Genomic DNA, 20,953 nt, shown 5'->3' with positions numbered 1-20,953 from the left:
AGGACCCTGGCAGCAAACACAGCATGCCTACAAAGTGTACTCTGAGATGCTGGCTGTGGAAATGCAGACTGTAAAATGGAGCTGCTTTGGGAATTAGATTTTGAATGAGCTCAAAAGTAGCATGGAGAGTGATTCTTTCTCTCCTCCCTTTGTTGTTTGAAGAGTTATTAAAGACAAAAGAAATGCTGGTCAGACTGGTTTTAAGCTTTTTGGCTATGTCAGTTCATATGAGTTTCTGAGGAGTGATAAAGTCTCAAGCAACATCAAGCAAATGAGGCCATTAGAGAAGCAGGACAAATGCTTGTTAGCTATCAACAACAACAAAAATATCTTCATTAGCACATCACAGATATTCCTCATACTAGCATAAGGTTGCACAGCCTTGTACACTCAGTCACAGAAAATGCAAATGAAAGTGAAATTTTACATTTGCACTTTATTTTATGTAAAACTTTTTAATCTCCAGCTACGGGAGGTCTCCAGAATTCCTAACAACAGCACCAAGAATTTTCAGGCTGGCTTTCAGAGTAGCCATGGTCAATTCCATCTCAGGCAGAACGCTTCTGGTCTTCACTTTTTGCAGAAGCAAAGCACAAACATCTCCTGGGGTCACTACCATATGTCAGGCAAACCACCAAAGCAATGAAACCCAGCAGTGTGTTTTTATTGTTTCACTGAAGGTAAGCTAAAAGCTTTGTAAGCCATTGCTACAAACGCAGAATGCCAGCTGTTGATAAAATCTGCATTATGGATAACTCATTTTGCAGCTCCAAAGGGTTATGCCTCCATTTGCTTTTCCTCAACCTGACTTACAGGTGGAGCTTTTCCCATATACATAGAACTTTTTTTTTTTTTTTCCCCTTTCATTCTCCTTCTCTCCAATTCAAATTATGCTGCTGTTCTCTATTTCTGCATATCATCTCAGTTTTCATTCCCTTCACTCTTGGGCAGCATAATTGGATTGCACTAATTACCTAAATCAGGCTCCATCAGGATACTGCATCACTAGCTAGTTGGCTGGGGTAAGCCTTTTGAGGGGCCACCTGCAAAGAGTCTGAAACACAAGCAGCGTTCAGGAGCTGGCTGATGGTATCAGTTATGGAGTTGGCCTTAGAAACCTGCCCTGCAATTTCAGTGTCAGAGAAAACACGTTCTTCTGCTCCATGATTTAGCTGAAGAGATAAACCAACACATGGCAGTGGAGGATCCTGCCTACAAATGCCTTCAAAAGTAGGAATGGGGTTGAGTTTCCTGGGATTTAGTCCCAAAAGCTATTATTTCCGTACGTAAACTATGTGCACGTCAACATCTTTTCACACAGCCATAGCTACACCACCTGCCTACACCACAGGAGCAATAGGTCACTTTCACTAAACAGTGACATGGCAGCTGACACTTCTGGCAGAGAAGCAGCAAATGGAAACGCATTGTTGCGTTGGTGGAATGGTAATTGCAAGCAGTTAAAAGAGCCAAGCATGGACTGACAAGATCACTTTTGTTTAGCAAACAGTTAAACTCACTCACCAGAGATCAGGCAAACCTACACTGCAGTTTGGCACAAGCTTTGGGAGGGAGCTGGAATGATTAATGAGCCATCAGCCACGTGCTTCAGAGAGAGCTGCTACAGCAGTGCTGCTCTCTCTCCTACCTCCCAGAAGCTGCAGGGTGGTGGTAGCAGCAGTCTGCTTCCCTACTGACTCTGTTTTCCTTATTAATTCCCTATTAATATGCCCACTGCTCCTCATCACACTAGGCAGACGTGATATATTCATCTCCCATCCTTCTGACAGAGCTGCAGCTGGATTGCTAAACCCCTTGACTAAATCTGTATTTTATGTCATATGGAGAGTGTTAATCTGAACTCACCTGGAGACCAAACACATAGTGAGGGGCACCTGGGGGAATGTCACAGAAGTTGGTGTTGTTAACGTTCAAGGCCAGGTTGGACTGGGTCCTGGGCAGTCTTATCTAGTGGAAGGTGTCCCTGCCCATGACAGGGGGATTGGAATATGGCAAGGGCTTTAAGGTCCCTTTCAACCCAAACCATTCTGTGATTCTGAGTGCTGCCTCAGCTTCCCAGCTTCTTGTCCATTTTCAGGTCAGGCCAGTAGCCAAAAATATTCTGAATCATCAGAAGGGCAGTATAACTACTAATTTCCTTCTTTCTAATTGTAGAGAATTGGTCTACAACCAGGGGCAGTGATTTGCAAAGCTGGAGTCTGTGAGGATGCATAAAACAACGTGAACATGAAAACTGTGCTATTCTGCAACACCTATCTAGAATATCCACCATCACGTTATATATCCCATATCCATCCCATTCTCCATCTCTCCATTGTAGCCAATAGCATAGGTACCCAGCCACCTCTGTGAGGCCTCCACATTTCAGATGGGAATGTCGGAGGGGAAAACATGGAATGTTATTCTCCACAGGCAAATATATAACTCTTTTTAATTACATCACACTATTGCTTACTGTACAGCCTCAAAAACTCAGCAACAGGGCTTGAGTGAGAGAGTAAAAATAAGGAACGTTTAAGTGAATCACTGAATCATAGAATCATAAAGGTTGGAAAAGCCCACTAAGATCATCTAGTCCAATTGTCCACCTACCACCATGCCTACTAACCATGTCACTCAGTGCCACATCCATGTTTCTTGGATACCTCCAGGGACAGTGACTCCAGCATTTCCCCGGGCAGCCTGTTCCAGTGCACCACCACTCTTTTGGAGAATTTTTTCCTAATATCCAATTTGAACCTCCTCTGGCACAACTTGAGGCCATTCCCCCTCATCCTATTGCTGTTACGTATGGGAAGAGGCCAACCCCTTCCCTGCCTCCTCTTCTGCGGACAGAACAATCCCAGTTCCCTCAGCTCCTCCCTATAAGGCCTGTGCTCCAGATCCCTCACAAATCCGCCACTCTAAGTGCAGATTGCTGAGGTGGTGGAAGTAAGGAGTGCAGCTCCCCAGTGACTCCTGGCGTGCATGCAGTGCAGGCCTTGTGAGGACAGATAGTGAGCATGCAAAGTGGGGGCAGAGAATGGCTTTTCAGAAATGTGAACTAATACCAAAATAACTGAAGCAATCAGAGCACGAGCCAGAGCCACTGAGACACTGGGTACCTGGGAAATGCTTCCATGTGGACTTGAGCCCTGACCAGGCCTTGGATGCTCTATAAACAATACGAGCAGCACAATCTGTGCCATCTAATGCCATTGAGGAAACGTTTGAAATTAGAATCTCTTATAACTGAAATACTGCTGAGCAGAAGACAGCGTTATAATAAATGAGTGCTGCTGAGTCAGAGGAGAAAAAAATGTTTTGCCAGTAAATCCCATTTACACAGGCAGAGGTGATGTCAGTAGGAGCAGAAAGCAGTGAGTGATGTTACGCTCCACACTCTATGGGGGGTTTGCAATATATTTGTTAGTCCCTCTCCTTTCTTTCAGTGGCCTTTTCTGGTAAATTGGAGAGAGCCTGGAGAAGAGCTATGGGAATTATTAGTGATCACAAAAACTTGCATAACAGTGAAAATGACAGCATCTAGGAGGGCTGCTCCGAAAGTAATGCCTCCTATTTGATTATGTTGGCCTATTTGATTTTGTTGCCCTATTTGATTTTGTTGCCATGTGACACATGGCAGCAGAGGGAGAGTGACAAAATGGCATCTGACATAGAAGTACACGTGAAGTGAAAGTGTGGAAATGGATTCCTCCACACAGAAAAAATGTCAGCCATTTACATTCACTGACATTTGATGAATGTTTACAAAGACCAAACAGTAGATGTGAGCATAGTGAGGTGGTGGATGGCGCATTCCAGCAGTGGTGACAGCAAGGTGAAAGACAAGCCATGTTCCAGATGGCCATACAGATTTTTACAAACACAGTATGCAGGCTGGTGAAAATGCATAGTTAATGGTGGTGACTATGTTGAAAAATAGTGCTTTGTAGCTGACAATTTGCTCTATCAAACAGTGTTATTGCGCTCTTTGTAGCTGTTGTCGTTTCCAGGGAAATAAATAGGAGGCAGTACTTTCAGAGCAAGCTACATACATTCATCAATTGTATCCAGCAGCAGATTAGAGGAGAAACTGATCACTGTATAGAAAACTGTCTTCTGATAATGAGCTCTTCAGTGTGGCATTTAAAGGTGTAAACAAATACAATGAACAGGAAGCTGACGTTAAACAAAACAGACTAAAAATAAAGGAGGACATTTTCAACAGCCAGGGTAATTAACCTTCAGTCCAACTTATTGATGGCTGTACTGGATTTTCCATTCCTGGAAATGTTGAAAAATAGGATGGCGGCTTTTCTAAATGACTTCCTAAATCCTGAGCATGGTAAAAGAGAAAAGGTACACAAAATCTAAAAATCACCTTCACCTAGTTTAACTCAATCCTTACTGACAAAATACCATCCTGCCCTCCCAGCTCATGGGTGGGATAAGAGCCCTTGAGATTCTCTGGCATAACCCTGTCAGTTGGCAAGAAGATAAAACATAGGAGTTTCCTCCCACACCACATGTCAGGAAAGAATATTTCTTGCACCTCCTGACATGCCCTTTTGTGCTGAGCTCTGTTTTTGCCACTAGAGCCACTCCTCATGTTGTCTGCCCTTTCCACACGTGCCTTTTTTCCTGGCAGCACTGTCTGCACCCTATATGCTGGCTCTCCCTTGCCACTCCCATTTTACCTGCACACCTTTCTACAGGGTTAGTCCCTTCTCTCAGGACTGGAGGGCAGCAGGGAGCATCCAAAGTCCTGGGCAAGCATCCACTGTGGGGCAGCAAATGGAGGAACACTGCATGCAGGGAGCTGCCCCTGTTCCATGTGGGGTCAGGAGATGTATCACCCAGGATCTACTATGTGCACAGTCTGGGTCAGGTGATCCTGCATATTAAGCCATGCCCTTGGCCCAGATTTACCATGCATCTATAAGCAAGACAGTTCACCTTCCTGCTTCAGCCTCCCCTTTTGCAGAACTGTGGTAATTATATTTACCTGCTACTGCACAGGAGCATTGTCAGCACCAATTAGTTTAGTGTTCATGCAAAGCTTTGCAGACAGTAGCCTCAATACAAGCCGTAAGTACTATTATTATTGCTTACTTCAGATGGCTACAGCAGTGGCATTTTCCAGGCATGCACCATTAACAATTTACTAAGATAAATGGCCCAGGAACCTGAAAATGCATTTATGACAACTACCTCCTGCTTACCAGCACACATTCAGCCAAGTAAGTGACACCTCATTGCTCAATGTGTAGCTATGGTAACATTTATATCTCATATTGAAGTATACACACAAACACACACGGAACTGGAGGGAAGCCAGGCTCCCTCTTTTAATGACACACGCAACATTGAGCCAAAGAACTTTCCTAACCTCTGAAAACTGAGCTGTCCCCAGGGAAGGAGCTGGGGGGTGAGGAGCAGGCAGCCCTTGGCAGGAAGGGATGCGCTACAGGTGGGCTGCACCACACAGTGCGAGCCTAGCTGGGGCTTCAGGGAACTTACTTGAGAGCAGTTTTGTAGTGGTAGATCGCTTCCACATTACGGCCTTGGTCTTTCAGAAAATTGGCATAGTTGTAGTGCACCTTGGCGTTGTGGGGTAGAGTCCTCACTCCTGAGCTGCGAAGAGGAACAGAAGCAGTATGGCGTAAGCATCAGCATGGCAACCTTCCCTGTGGTGATACACTGTGGTAATTTGAAATACAATGTGTTAAATTGAAAGACTCTAAAAAGCCTAATATTCAGCGGGAAAGCACGCAGTACTTTCTGTAATACAGCTGTAACAGGCTCCCTCATCTCCAGCCCTGCTTAAACTGGAGTGTCACGAAGGCACCTTATGAAAACCTTGATTTCAATCTGTCAGCTGCAGGCACCAGAAAGAAGTATGCTTTCCATAGGCATCAGCCACTAGAGGGGATTCACAGCACACTCTGAGCACCCAGCCAGCACACATTTATACGCAGCACAGCACTGAGCAGAGTGGGACCAGGAGGGGAGGGCTAAAAGGACTCTTGCCCTGAGCTGGCAAGTAATATTCTCTCACATTATAACATATGACCATGGATGTGTGACCGCACAGCCAACCCAGCCCTCCCCTTCATCCTCCTTGCTATGCAGATTGGACTGAATGTTTGGAATTAATAATGAGGGTGCAAAGACAAAAGGAGAAGAGCAGGCATGTGCTTATTTACTTAACTGACAGCACACAAACAAGGTACACCTTGCACAGCTGGAGGAAATGCTGCTTCGAGGTTATAGTTAGAAAGAAATCTCAAGAGCACGTACACCATGGAAACATTTCCCCTGCAAGAACCCAGAGAAGTCGGAATGCTGTTTAACAGGGAAATTTTTTCCAGCACATAAATAGGGACTCTCTGAGGTAATGGGAAATAAAAGTGGATTAAACTGTTCATGTAAAAGCAGAAAAAACACTGTTTCTCACTCACAAGCAGATCCCTGCCAGCTGCTGTCTTCCTTCCTCCCCATCAGCTCTATGCTTCCTACTCCAGGTAAGAAACTCAACAGTAAAGTCATTCCAAGCCTTACCCTGCTTACAATGTCTCTGCTGTTTAACCAGGGTGGGCAGAGAAGTTAACCATGAAAAGTTGAAGTTGCAAACAGGTTCTACAGCGGGGAGCAGGCACCCACAGGCGCCCAAGCCCTCTGCTAGGAATTTCATTTTAAATGACACTCTGGAGAATCTTAGTGGCAAAACTGCTGCCTTTTTGGTTATCTGCAGCCAGTGGCATCACGTGTCACTAATGCCTTCTTGTGAGAGCTTCCAAAGCTTCGCCCACAGCTGCCTTACGGAGTTCAGCGCAACACAGCCACAGTTTGCCTACAGAAATCAAAAATAGACCTTGCAGTTGGCTTCCTAATCATCAGGTACTTCCAAATTACTTACTGGGAGCACTACAGGAATAAGACATTTTGTGACTAATCGCTGAATTAAATCAGTTAATTGATGCTATTCTTAAGAGAATGATTTTCTATATTAGTTTTCACAAAGATATACTGCACCAGCAGCAAGTAATGTGTGACTGCTATGGCTGTGTTAATTTCCATTGGCCTTGGGAGCTATTAACTACACACTTACAACCTCTGGGCATTACCGGAATATTAATTCTTATACAGAGAGGGTTGAATTACATCAGTGACAGCGTTACAGGCAGAGTCGCAGACTCAAAGCTGTTACCATCTCAGAGCTATGTGCAATGAGTTGTTGGCTCCGTTATAGCCCCCGCTGAAACACAGCACACCGAGTTAATGGTGGGAAGTATATTACATATGCACAAGTACTGCAGTTCTAATGAGATACAGTTTTAACAGTAAGATGCATATGTTTAAATATTTTAATTCTGGGCTGTTTCTCTTTAAATAGAATTTATTACTAATCCTGCTGGTCCCATTTATTAAAACGTCACCGATAAAGCTCTTTCATCTGCGTGATTCTGCTGGGGGTGGGGGTGACATAGGAAACAGAAACTGGCTTGAGTTCGAGTCATTATGATGCTGGCTTCTGCATCACACCACTCACATTCCCTGACCTATTTATTCTCCTTGCATGGGTGGGGAGGGGGGTGTTTGGTTTTGCAAATGCACACAGCAATGACTGAGGCAAACTGCTTGTGGACTCCGCACTGTCAGCAGCACAGCAAACACCCGGCTGGAGGCAGAGTGGATTTTTTGGAGAGTTTAGGCAAACACTTCTGCTAACTGATTCTTGACCAGCTGAGAACACTGTTTGCTCACTGACAGGGGAAACAATAATGTCCACAAATGAAAGCCAAGTGGGAAAGGGTGGAGTATAAATAACAAAGCAGAACACAATGGCTTTCCATTTCTGCTTCCCGCAAGCCCGCAATCTCTCACAGTTTCAATCTCTTTTTCCAACTTCTTTTCCAAATTCTCCCGTCTCCCTCCTCCCCAACCCAGCACATGTGCCCTTCTGAAAACCTAAGGACCCACTGTCCAGCCAGTCAGAAACAAGTCAGCTGACATTCAATGTCACTCATCAGGAGCATTTCCTTCCTTTCCGATTTCCACGACAGCACTAAATAACATAAATGGAAAATAAGCAATAGGAAAGCCATCTTACGTAGTGCTTCCTCCCCATGGAAAGGAGGCAGCCTGTTAGTCATAATGCAGAGAAACAAAATGCCATTGGCACTTCCAACCTCAAACCCAAACCCCATTTAGCCAGCAAAAGTCTCCCATGATATTGTTTTCCTCAGTGCATGTTCCACTCTGCAAAGTTTGGAGCAGAAAATACATTGATTTTCTGTGATTTTCATATGAAAAGCATTCAGTTAGCAAGGAAATGAGACTGCTCCTGTCTCAGCAGGAACCTTGGGACCCTGAAGTGATATGTTCTGCTTTGGGAATCATTATCACCAATAAAGATTCTCTATGGCAAAATGTTCCCTGGATGACCCCAACAGCTGCTGTCCCTGGCCTCATATCCTCGTATTGATTTTCACAGATATCAACATGGGACTCCGAACCATTCTACAGAAGATGCACAAAATGCAAGGGACATTGCTCTTCTTAGCTGAGTTGACTTTCAGAATTAACAAAAGCACACAGTAGTAAATGTCTCCTTTGGGGTGGGTTGGTTATTTTTCTCCTGTTTCTTTTCTTTGTTTTTGACTGGGTTTTTTTTTGCACATTACTGAGGTCAGCAGACCTGACTAGGGAGGGAGAACTGCCAACTAAGAAAGAGCCACTTTTATATAGTTCCTCTACTGGCTGCAGCCTTACTTCCAGACACTGTCACAAATGTGAGCTGTGCATGCAAAGCTTTCCAGGAACAAAAGGAAACATGACAGCTTCATCAACCTTGAGAAGGTTGATACAGCGGATGCAGGGGTCAGCCCACAGCCCTCATTTCGCTCTCTCTGGCTGGAGCCTGAGCCTCAAACAAGCCCTCCTTGTACACCTGCTAACACAGTCAGGCAAATTAGAGGCTTCTAGAAATTTATGCTTCAAATAGCTATATCTATACATCTAGTCACTTTTTATGCTTATGGGTCATTTGCTTCTCTTTAGCCCTTGCTTTTAGCCCTTGCTTTTAGCCCTTGCTTATGCACTTATGCACAAATATGTAGATGCATCCTCTGCTCAGGTGGTATCATTCTCTTCCACACTGAGGACTCAGAGGGATTTCTGGTTCCTCCAGATTTGGACCCTGTACTGGAGCCCAAGAGTTGTGGCAGCCATTAGCAGGGAGGGTGATGGTGATGACACTGGCAGCATTGTGTCAAAGCAGGGCAAACCTTGAGAATGAAAAAAGATGGGGTGCAAAGTACAAAACTGATAACATGCTGAGAATACATCTGCATCTCCTGGGGAAAAAAAAGTGCAGACAAAGCATGTATAACAGAACCGAGGGAAATGAGACAGACTGACACTGAAAAAACACATCTAATCAAATGGAGGAATTGAAAGGAGAGGTGAAGGGGAAGAACGAGAGGAGGGAAGAATCAGTAATTAATTAAAGCAGCAAGTGGAGGAAGAAGAATAGAGAACTAAGAATGGGAATAAAGATCCTCTCAGCACATACTTCTTTAAAAAAAAATTCAACGCACAGACAGACTACCAAGTAGGTTGATTTATGTCTCCTTTCCCCATATATAGATTTGCTCTGTTTCCTTATTATTTTCTCTCAAAATGCTTTACTGTTCCTTATCTCCTCCTCCTTCTCCATCCTTTCTAATTTATTGCTGTCTAACATGCCTCCATCCACTTCTCCCGCCTTCAGTCCTCTCAACATCATTCCATGTACAGCCTCTACGCTCCTTAGATAATGAAATTATCTTCTTCTTCCAGTCTTCTACTGTTGTATTTCTTTCCTATCCTACCATATTGTAGACTCCCAACACGTGTAACATCTATGAAAAAAGATCTTGAAGGCCAACAGAATGCCAATTTGGTTAAACAGCATAATAAAGAAGGCTATGAGAAATGGAAAACACTCATTTAAGAAGTAAACTTTGCAGCTGAAGAGGTAAAAAAAGTTAAGTGTATAATCTTTATCCAGTTCAACATAAACCATAGTTAGGCAGACCAAAAGAGATATAAAGAAAAACTTGCTAAAGATATCAAAGCTAAGAATGCAATGCATCAGATATAGAAAATCAGCCAAAGAAATTCCCACTAAGGGAAATATCTGACGGAGGTTCTAAAAGTAATGCTTGAAGATGAAAAGGCCACAACAGAAGAGCTCACTAAGGGGAGCTGAAGGATGTTCCCACACTACAACCTTTCCTTAGAGAGGCAAGTCCAAAGCAGTGTCTCAAACTAAAGTGGTACTAAGTGAAGCATTAGAACAAACCAACACCAAGAACACCTAAAAATCCACAGGGCCTGGTAGCATAAAACTTTTCCAAAGGAAATCAAATGTGAAGCTGCTATTAGCTGCAGTATGTAACCTATCATTTAAATGAGCCTTAATATAGGAGAAATGGGAGATGATGAACATGATGTCAGTTGCCTCCACCCAAAGGATATGGGGAGTGACAGAGCAGCAAGACTGATTACATGTTCAAGTAATTAGGAGAAACAGCAATAAAACTAGATCTAGCAAACTTCTGGATAGCTACAATCCAACAGGGAAGAATTTAACCTTGTATTTTGCAGAAAGAAGTTAGGTGAACAGATCCGTCATTCTTTGATAAACTCAACAGGCATGTGGTACTAAAGCCATTGAAAGCTTTTATGAAAGCCCTGTCAGTTTCAATCATCTCAATGTTGTGCACCTGGATGCTCAAAAAGGCTTTTGATAAAATCCCTCGCTGAAGTTTTCCCATTTCTTGAAGGCATCATGGAATAAGATGGAAGGTCCCCTTGTGAATCACTGTCTGCTTGAAATACAGCAAGAGAACAGGTAGGTGAAAAGTTTTCCTAAATGGAGAAGACTACAAGCAGGGTTCCAATAGCCATGCACTGGCACTTAGGCCACTTCATGTGTTCACAAAAGATCTGAATATGGGATCAAACAGGGAGACAGCACATTTACAAATGACAACATGAATCACATCGCAGGAATTAAAGCTAACTAAAAAATGTTGCAGAAGAATCTCGCAGTATTGAAGACTGAGCAAGAAAGTGGCAAATGAAATGGAATTCTGTTACAGGCACAAGTTTTAGATTGGTGTCTACACGTCAGACATTTCCACTCATAACAGGTATCCTGGAGCTTGTATGGACAGATTAGACATTAATAGGAAAGGAATAGAGAACAACAACCAGAAAACAGCCCAATAGTACTGAGCTGCAAATCTGAGTGGAGTATGTTGTTCTGGTCTCCATCTCAAAAGGATAGGTTAGAATTGGAAAACACCTAAAAATAGTGACAAGAGGGATCAGAAACCACCAATATGGAAGCATAACAGCTCTGGGAAAAGGCTGGGTTGTACAGGCACGAAAGGCACATGAAAAGTGATCAGTTGATGGGTTGCTCCCTACTCACTCAAAACACCAGGACTAGTGGAAAGCAAGAAAGATGATCAGGCAGAACATTCATGACACACGAAAAGGAAGTCGTTTTGTTGCACACTGTGTAATTTAATGATGGAGCCCAGTGCACAGGATGCTGTGGAAGCCAAAACTATAAATAAATTTGAAAAAGCAGCCAGAGACATTAATGGAAGAAAGATCCATCAGCAGCTGCTAAGCGGAAAAAAAAAAAAAAAAGAGAAAATGAATCCTGACTCAGGAAGTCTTTAAACTGGAGATCAGTGCAAGCTAGGAAAAGACTGAGAGAAGCATCACTGCTGCTTGTCTGGTTCTTAAATTGCTTCTATAGGCATCTGCTGCCAATTGCTTCTTGAGGCAATACCAGGTAACCCAACATGAGCACACCAACACTCTTGCCTTCTTCTCAAAAGCCAAGGGCAGATATCTTTCCTGGACTTGTCCCCAAAAGTCCCAAGCTGGCCAGCCTAACCCAAGCCACTAAGTGTCCTACCTACTCCAGCATAATGCAAAGCCTTACCTTGGGGCACTGTGTCCAAGCTCTGGCTCAGTGCTGCACTAACAGTTCTATGGCTTCTGAATTTGATCTGGTTTGTGGAAGGCCACCTTGCTTTGAATAGAGGCAGGATAGATACAGGTCTATTTCAAGTGTAGATGTGGCACTGAGGGAAGTGGTTAGTGGGCACGGTGGTGATGGACTGACAGTTGCACTAGATGGTCTTAGTGGTCTTTTCCAACCTCAATGATTCTATGATTCTATTTGCATCCAACTAAGCCGAAGTAACTATGGGTTATGTCTCTTTTGTGATAGACCCTCTGGCACACTGAATCATCCCAAGAGGGGTTCTCCTGGAAGAGAGGAGTGAGAGATACCTTCCTCTCATCCACTCTGGTTTGACTTCTTCTCTCTTAAACACAGGTGACCACAGCAGTATGCAATGATACACAGGTGATGCCTAATGCACAACATATGGAATTGCCATCTTCCCCCCCCCTTTCAACAAGAGAGTCATCCAATTTGGGAAGCTGTCTGGCTTTCCTGCAAGTGGCCACCATCAACTTGAAGGCTTGGACTGGAACCACAATTAACACAGAGCTGTGAGAGCCCAGACTGGTCACCATGGCTGCTGCTGTCTGAACAGCAAACAGAGGTTTAGAGAGACAGGCAACGAACTGTGTTGGAGTAAAGAAAGCCCTACTCTACATTTAAAACAAAATTCCACTAACAGAGCTCCAACCACTTCAAGAGTGTCTCCTGAAGTCTGAAAGGTACACATAAAAAGTGATTTCATACTCTTCAGTGCCGAGTAAATTAAACTTTGCTCTGGCCAATAAGTTAGAAAATAAAGCTAAGCAACCAGTGTGCAAATCACCTGTGTTTCTACAATTACCTCACAATTAGACAACTGCTGAAAGCAGCTGGAGGCAAATGCAATACATTTTCTAGCAAAACACAAAATGAAACAGTCTGCTCTGATGCAGAAAAATACATAAATGAGGTTATAAAGAGAACTGTTTGGCAAAGAGTAATCAAATAAAATGAAATATGGTACATTAAGCTTGGCACTTTGTTGCATTTCATTTTTGTCATTAAGAATATTGCTAAAGAAAATTCAATATATTCAATAGCGTTTCTATGGTGTTTTGTAGGGCTGCAACAAAATTCTGCTATCTCTTTAAAAAGGAAAGCATTACGTTATTGCTAAATCTACAGCACTGAAGTTATTTAAAAACAGTGTCTTAAAAATGCTATTGCCAGAACAAAAGTTTGTGTATATGCACATAAAGTGCTGACACCAGTTTTTGCACAGCTGTCAGAAAACAGAAAGTAGGTGGTGGTGGTAACTTTTTTTTTATGTATAATAATCAAAATGTTAATTGCACCACTGCATTAATAGCTGGACTAGTCCTTGTGACATAGCAAACCGTTTATTCCACGTAGCAAACAGGCACAACTTATTTTAAACAATATGAAAACACAAGTATTCTCCCATGGCTGCCCATACCTGAACAGGGACTCTCTGGAGAGCCAGATTTCATTCTGTTTCACGGTCTTCCAAGAGAACAGCAGCAGCAGTAAAGCAAAGAGAGTCAGAACAGTAATTCGCCACTTATTTAACCACGTAGTCAGCTTTTTCAGACCATGGACAAAAAGGATGCAGTACCCCATACTGGAAAAAAAGTGAAAAATGGAAAAGGTACAGTTACATTGTAGTACTCCAGTTTACATGCAACACCATTCAGTATCGCATTTCTTACACAGTTACTGTTGTTTTTTTTAACTAATTATATTGTCCAAGATAACAAACACGAATTCAGCAGCATTTTTTCTCAAGTCACTGTATAATTTCCAAATTAATCTAAATGACAGACCCAGATGCCAGAAGTATAGTAGCGTGCATAATCCCACACAGCGTAATGGTAGCCTGCACCACTCTGTGCAAGGCAGCTGCCTTTCCCAACAGCAAGCTAGCAAAGCATCGTGTAATAACAGTAATACTGAGTGCTACCAAAGGGAAAAGCATTACGGCACAATGAAGGCTCGAGCAAACAGCCCCAGTGGTGGTTGCTATTAGTGCCGGTCTGCGCAGCGTGGAACCCGGAGAGGAGTAAGGCACAGCTGGAGGGGGGTCAGAGGCCTCTCCAAAAGGTGCTGGAGGGAATCACGTTTTGAACGGAGGTTTGCTCCTGTATAGCTTTAAACTAAGTCAGTAATTATTAATTACTTCATGCAGATGTTGCCCATCCTTCCAGTGACTCCCTCCGAGCTGGAAATTCAGGGCTTTGAGTTGCTGTACTTAGCACACCGCTAATTTTGCTCAGCGTTTTTACGAGGGAACTTCAATTGCTATTGCCTGAGGCACTTCATTAGCTTATCTGTAACTATTTAACCCAAAATACTACACATTGAGCCACAGCTCTCACTAGATAAAAATTTAGCTTCAGACTTAAAGTCTATCTTAGCCCTGGCAGCTCTCCCCAAACAAAAGAGGGAGCAGAAGGAACTGAAACAACACTTGGGGATAATGGACGCACTGTGACTATATCACTATGTGGACTCTACCTAGAGAGGAGTCCCAGTGAGACTGCTACAAGGGAAGAAAAACTAGAAACATAACTCCCTGGACAGAGGTAACATTGCAAATAAGTATGCGATACAGTGTAAGGCTATCTGGAAAACAGAAAAATGCCCCATCTTTGAGGAACTGCGAACATGTTACCCCGCAGTTTCTCTGCCCCATGAAAGGATGAGGATAGTGCTAAAATGCTATCCAGAGAGGGACAATCATTCTTACTGAGGAAGCTTTTATATGCTGATCAGAAGTTGCCACCCCTGCTGTGTACTGATCTGCACCAGGTGCCGCCTCTGGCAGGGTATTAGTGTCATGTAGGGCGCTGAGAGAGGCACAGACATAGGAGACAAATACAGAAAAAACATCAGTTCCAGAGATCGTTCTGAACTTTGGCATTAGGTTAGAGTTTTCCCATTTCTCAGATGCGTTTGTCAATATTTATTTTCACTTAACTACACTTGCATTTGGCTGAAACACATTTCTTACAGCACTCACTCTGGTTTTTTTTTCCACAAACTCTTTTGCACACATATGTTTATTGCACCTACATTAATTGCAAGCAGACACTTAGAGCCACAAACCGAGATGCTGGTGCCAAACAACCCAGCCTTTATAGCTGCTGAACCTTCCTTTACAACTCTGAAAAGCTAATCTCAGTAATAAGCCCTCCCCTCCCAATGAGAAATGCCTCGAAAACCTGCAGATTGTTTTCATTCTGTTATTTAGCCTTTTAGCAATTTAATCCTTCCCTTGAAATCAATTATCTGACATAAACGTTACTTAATTGCTTTAGCACAAAGCTGTTTTCAAAAGACATTCCCTACACCTTCACGTTTTTGAGAACGGGCCTTTTCAAACAGAATGGTGAATGCTTCCAGAAAATAAAATATGCAAACGTCAATGTCTTGGTATTTCTATCAAACCCTGCCCTAGCTGCTAGTGATGTTGGCCCCGGCAGCACGGCCAGCTCTGCACTGTGGCTGCACAGGCACTGCAAGGCTGCTGCTTCCCGTCCAAGGGAGATTTTCCAGCATCTGTGACAGCTGCACACTGAGGCTGCAGAGAGGAGAGGGTAAGGATCCATCTTAGCTGTGATTTGTCTCTGTGCTTTTCAGGGCTCTCTTAGAGACTAACAGTCAGTAACCCAAAGGCAATCATAGAATCACAGAATCATTAAGGTAGCAAAAGACCACTAAGATCATCTAGTCCAAGCCCAATCCAACACCACTGTGCCCACCGACCACATCCCTCAGTGCCACATCCATGCGGTTCATGAACACCTCCAGGGACAGTGACTCCATCACCTCCCTGGGCAGCCCTTTCCAGTCTCTTCTTCCACATTCAGCAAGGATTCAGTATGGACAGTGAGGGGAATGGTTTCCCAAGTGGCTGCCAGAAGGCAATCATGGAGCCAAATCATAGGAACCCAAAACTGCAGAACTGCTCCAGTGAAGTTAGGACAGGGCTGTAGTTGTGCCACAATTACAGTCTAATTAGTCTAAAGTTAATGTATCTGTATTATAAAATGCACACATATTCAACAAAAGGGAAAAGGGAAAGGATCAGAAAGTGTGAATCTGGTAAGTTTGTCTTTAAACTTCAGACAATTCCCTGTCTCAAATCAACAGGGGAAGGGTGGGGAAGATCTACTTCGTTGCTTTGCCAAGGACCCTTCAGTGCAAGTCAGCAGAGCTGCATCTCTGCACAGTTTTTCCTATTACATCTATTTTTCAGTCCCAACCTGTGGCTGAGAGTGGTTGGAAATGTCCTGGCTAAAAGGTTTTGCAGAGCAAGGACTATAAAGCACTCACATGTCCTTGCTGCCAGGAAAGCAGGTGCATTTGTGATTTCTGTGCCAAAAATAGTACGCAAAAAAACTGTCTGCAACCTCTCTAAACCTATTATCCAACAGTATCTTGGGCTACATCAAAAGAGAGGTGGCAAGCAGGGTGAAGGAGGGGATTGTCTCCCCCTGCTCTGCCCTCTGAGGCCCCAGCCACAGTACTGTGTCCAGAACTGGGGCCCCCAGCACAAGGGGGACATGGAGCTGTTGGAGTGGGTCCAGAGGAGGGCCATGGAGATGATCAAAGGGCTGAAGCACATCTCCTATAAAGACAGGCTGAGAGAGCTGGTCTTCTCAGTCTGGAAAAGGGTCAGGGGAGATATCATTGCAGTGTTCCAATACTTAGAGCTTATAAACAGGAGAGGAATTAACTTTTTTCATGGGTAGGTGGTTAAAGGACAAGGGGGAATGATTTTAATCTAAAAGAGGGAGAGATTTATATTAGATGTCAGGGGGAAATTTTACACGGAGAGGGTGGTGAGGCCCTGGCACAGTTGCCCTGAGAAACTGTGGGTGCCCCATCCCTGGAGGTACTCAGGGCCAAGCGGGATGGGACTCTGGGCAGCCTGAGCTGCTGTGTGGCAGCCCTTGGGGCTGGATGGACTTTTAGGCCCCTTCTAACCCAAACCATTCCAAGATTCATTCTATGATCCTTTACTTTTTTTGCACCTCTCTTTACCTTTCTAACTTAAGATCAAATCATGATGGTGAAATCACAGCAAAACCAGACCCTTCTCCTCCACATCCACTGAACCACTCCAAACAAAAAACCATCCATATCAGCATCCCTCAAAATAAAAATAAAAAAATAAATAAATAAATAGGAAAAAAAATACTGCTGCTTCATTTCTCCACAAATGTAGACTTCCTCTTACTCTACAACCCACTTCTTTCACAACAGACTAAAAAATCCTGGTATTGAAATTAGCTTTCATATAGAGACATAACGTTTGGCAACAGAAGAGCACCAAGCTTGCTATGGCAGAGCTGCAGCACAGCAATACGGCCTAATGGCTGCTGGATCTGAGCAGCCCAGGAGCACTCATTGTGAGGGTTTTAGCAATGGGCAGCAGTCCAGGCGGAGGTGGCTAAAAGACCACGTATGGTGACACTGCACTCATCTACTTTAGGTAACTTGATAAGTGACTCTGAGACACTTCCTGCATGGTTTGGGCCCCTGGGCAGCCTAATCTGGAGAGTGACAACCTTGCTCATGGCAGAGGGTTGGAACTTGATGATATTTAAAGTCCCTTCCAACCCAGCCCATTCTGTGATTCTATGGTTAATGCTGCCATGACACTGCAATCACCTACAAGCACACAAAGCACAAATACACCAGCTTTTCTTCTGAGTGTCAGGGGACTTGATTCCGTATCAAAAATTAGCTCAGTGGGAAATCAGACTTTACTCACATGCATTTAAAGAAAAAAAAATGAAAAAGCATCTATCAAAGACCTATTTCCCACCTGAAAAAATTAATACACTTAAGTACTAAATTCTAAGCATCTTCATAGTCACCTTCACATGTACCTATGGTTGTATGATTTATTTTTGCATTAGCTGTAGCATTTCCCATTGAGAGAGAGAGCCAGTGTTCTCTTATAAGGCTTTTGCCTGGCATTGGCCTCCCCTGTCATTCAAGCATTTTTCTAACATATTTTGTAGCCAAAGCAAAATAATGGAAAACAAGCCAAATCCCCAAACTACTATTATTTTTTAAGTCCATTTTCCACTGGATTATAGTAAAACTGCTAATCTTTTTTTTTTTTTTCCTTCTTCTTCTGTAGGATAGGCAACAGCTTGCTACAGCAACCTTCCCCACTGTGAAAAGTCTGTGACAGCTTAGCCCTGGGTCAGATGTGAAGCAGAACCTAAGGAACAGGTAACGTGGTAACAGTTTTTGCTCGGGCTCACAATGAGAACCCTTACAATGGGGGAACGAGCAGCTTCAGAATGTCACTACCACTACGTGAGGGCTTGCACAAGGGATTCTTGCTTGGCACACAGACCCACCAGCCTCATGTTTTGGACTCCTACAGTACCAGTGACACCTCAGTGGGGTCGTGTTTTACAGTGAGAGCAGAACTGCACTTGGTTGGCAAACACTGTGCGCCATTTACACGTTTCTGGCAGACTGCATGCAGGGAGTTATGCAATGACAGATTTTCATCTGTAGTTTCTGTGGTTTGTTAATATCGTTCCACCTGCATGAAGTGAAGTGATAAGAGGCACAAACAGATGGGAACGAGGTGGCGCGCAGACCCTGTATCCCATGGAGCGCTACAAATACCGCCTGATTAACATAAGAGCCAAAACAGCAGACACTTAATATTCGCAAACCATAATTAGATCACAAATTCAACCTTTTCTTTGGCCACTAAGGCTCCTTTTCCCAGCCAGAGCTGTTGCTGATTTGCTTACCCCCTGTTCCTCTCTCCCAGTTTGGATCAGACACCTCATTTTTCATCAAGAAGTCAAGAGCGCCTTGCTGCACTTGGTTGCTGGCCATGCTGCCTCACTGCAGACACAACGTGGTTAGCACTGCAGCTATCTGAGCACTGCAGCCTGAGATTATTGGCATATTCCACTGCAGCAATCTGTCTGCACTGGAAACCATCTCACCTCCTCTGGGAGGTGCGTGAAGCCCTGCTTCTACAAAGCACTCCCAAAAGCAGAGGTGTGTTTTACTCACGTGTTTTACTGTATTTTCTGACCTGCAACTTTGCAAGGTACAGCCTTCCACTGCGAAGAGGAGAAGGGTGGGTGCTGCAGAAGGGATGCACTAAGTCCCTGTCCCCTGGCTGCAGGGCAGCAGCATGTGTGGCTATAAACTCGAGTGGGAGAAACTGTGCCCAAAGGATGCCTTCCTCACACTCCTTAATGGTTATTTTGGGGATGTCAGATCTTGTGAAGTCATCGTTTGGTGGTTGGGATTTTTGGAACAGACTTAATCTCAGCCACATGCATGTAAGCCTGAAGTAAATCCACTGATCTCAAAGCAGTTACTCCAGATCTCAGCCCAGATAAGAGTCCAAGTAGATGCATACATACAGAGCAGTTATGAAAAGCGATGCCTGGAAGCAACCTGTCAAAGCATGGAAGAAATACTGCCCCATTCAGGGGCTGTTAATGCAACAAAAGGGATTATCCCAAAACTATACTGAGAACAGAAAGTGCACTAGGCTTTGACATTTCGCCCCGGAGGCTCTTTCTGGGCTGCAAACCTCCTTCTTGATTTCCAGCACTTAGTTCAGATGGCTCCCTTTCTCTCCATAAAAACTAACCCTCACTTTTGAGCCACTCTGAAGCAAGTTTAACCCTTGTATACATCGCTTAAATTAAGTGTATACTTTGCTGCTGTCAGGGAGGTGCAGCCAGGAGGACGATGTACTCTGCTGCCCGATCCAAATGCTGAAAGCAAACACTGGACTCTCTTAAAGTCACTCACACATTTCCCAGTCCAGACCTATGCAGACATTCCTAGGCACAACACGCTTTTCATGTTCCCAGCCAAAGCTGCTCCAGCTCCATAATATGAGCTGAGGATACATGCCAAAGCCATCCAAGCTGCACAGGCAGGGCTGTTGCTGCAGGGGAAAAAGCTGGAAAGGCAGTTCATCCCCATTAAACAAAATGGTTGCACTCACACTTCTCTAATGGGGAGTCATTGATTGCAAAAAGCATACTCTGCACACCATTTGGGCCACTCTTGCCTCTCAGTCACGCAGTCTGATGCAGAAGGGAGCATTGGCAAAACAGGCATAGCTCAATGTGGCTCATTCTGCCCAGAGCAGTGCCCACAGGCATGGAGGTCCAGTGCGACTGGTGCTGGCAGGTAGTCAAGATGCTATTAAATGAAAAATGTCGAGGTTTTCAAGGGTGGAGCTGTTTAGGATCAGGACTTTTAAAAAATGTTTTTGTCTGCAAGAATAGTATATGTGCACATTAGCTTGCATCTGGGTCACCCAGAAGAAACAGAGAATCAAAATTTAGGGGCTCTCCTTGTGACCTGGACCACTCAGGTTCACATCTCAGTGCTAGGTCAGGGTTCGAAGTGGGGATGTGAAACAGAGTTCACCTGTAGGGCTCCAAGCCGGGGTCCCCAAAACTCTCCAGTCACCAAACCCTACCTGCTGACCCAGAATAACCATACCGTACCGAGACGAACATATTTGAGAAGTTTTGAAAAGTTAACTTTGTATGGCCAAACTCAGTGCTGGATCAAGTTTCTTCTTGCAGCTGGTTCAAGGCTAGATTAAACTCAGTGAGCAATAGGCTGGCTCACTTGGCACTTGGCACAAGTGCAAGCATGGGCCTGGATCAGGACTAAATCAAACTGCTCTCACACTGATCTGAAAGAGTGTAGATCCAGTGTTAATGATCCTGAGAAACTGAAGGTGTGCAGTAGGTGGAGTATGCTATCCAATGCTCACATGAGAATCCCCGTTGCCCTGATATAAGCGATGCCAGACCGCATGCATCCTATTGTCCATTTCTGTCATACATGTCCTTTCGACCGTAAGGTCCATCTTGGATAGTCAGC

The 20,953-nt window shown here is 44.0% G+C and overlaps 1 protein-coding gene across 1 annotated transcript in view; it reads right to left on the bottom strand.

Annotated features, from left to right (window-relative positions):
* Positions 1-20,953, bottom strand: part of TMTC1 (transmembrane O-mannosyltransferase targeting cadherins 1) — a 152,084-nt gene that overhangs the window by 36,954 nt on the left and 94,177 nt on the right. The window contains exons 10-11 of the mRNA XM_042838013.1: positions 13,500-13,664; positions 5,524-5,637 (exon numbers count right to left, since the gene is read on the bottom strand). Coding sequence (XP_042693947.1) covers positions 5,524-5,637; positions 13,500-13,664 — 279 coding nt within the window. The remainder of the gene's footprint in view (positions 1-5,523; positions 5,638-13,499; positions 13,665-20,953) is intronic.

This window comes from Centrocercus urophasianus, unplaced genomic scaffold (assembly GCF_019232065.1).
Source record: "Centrocercus urophasianus isolate 14NV4802_14NV808 unplaced genomic scaffold, USGS_Curo_1.0 seq_73, whole genome shotgun sequence".
NCBI lineage: Eukaryota > Metazoa > Chordata > Aves > Galliformes > Phasianidae > Centrocercus > Centrocercus urophasianus.
Note: the sequence above shows the minus strand (reverse complement) of the source record. Positions and strands in the feature narration are given on the sequence as shown.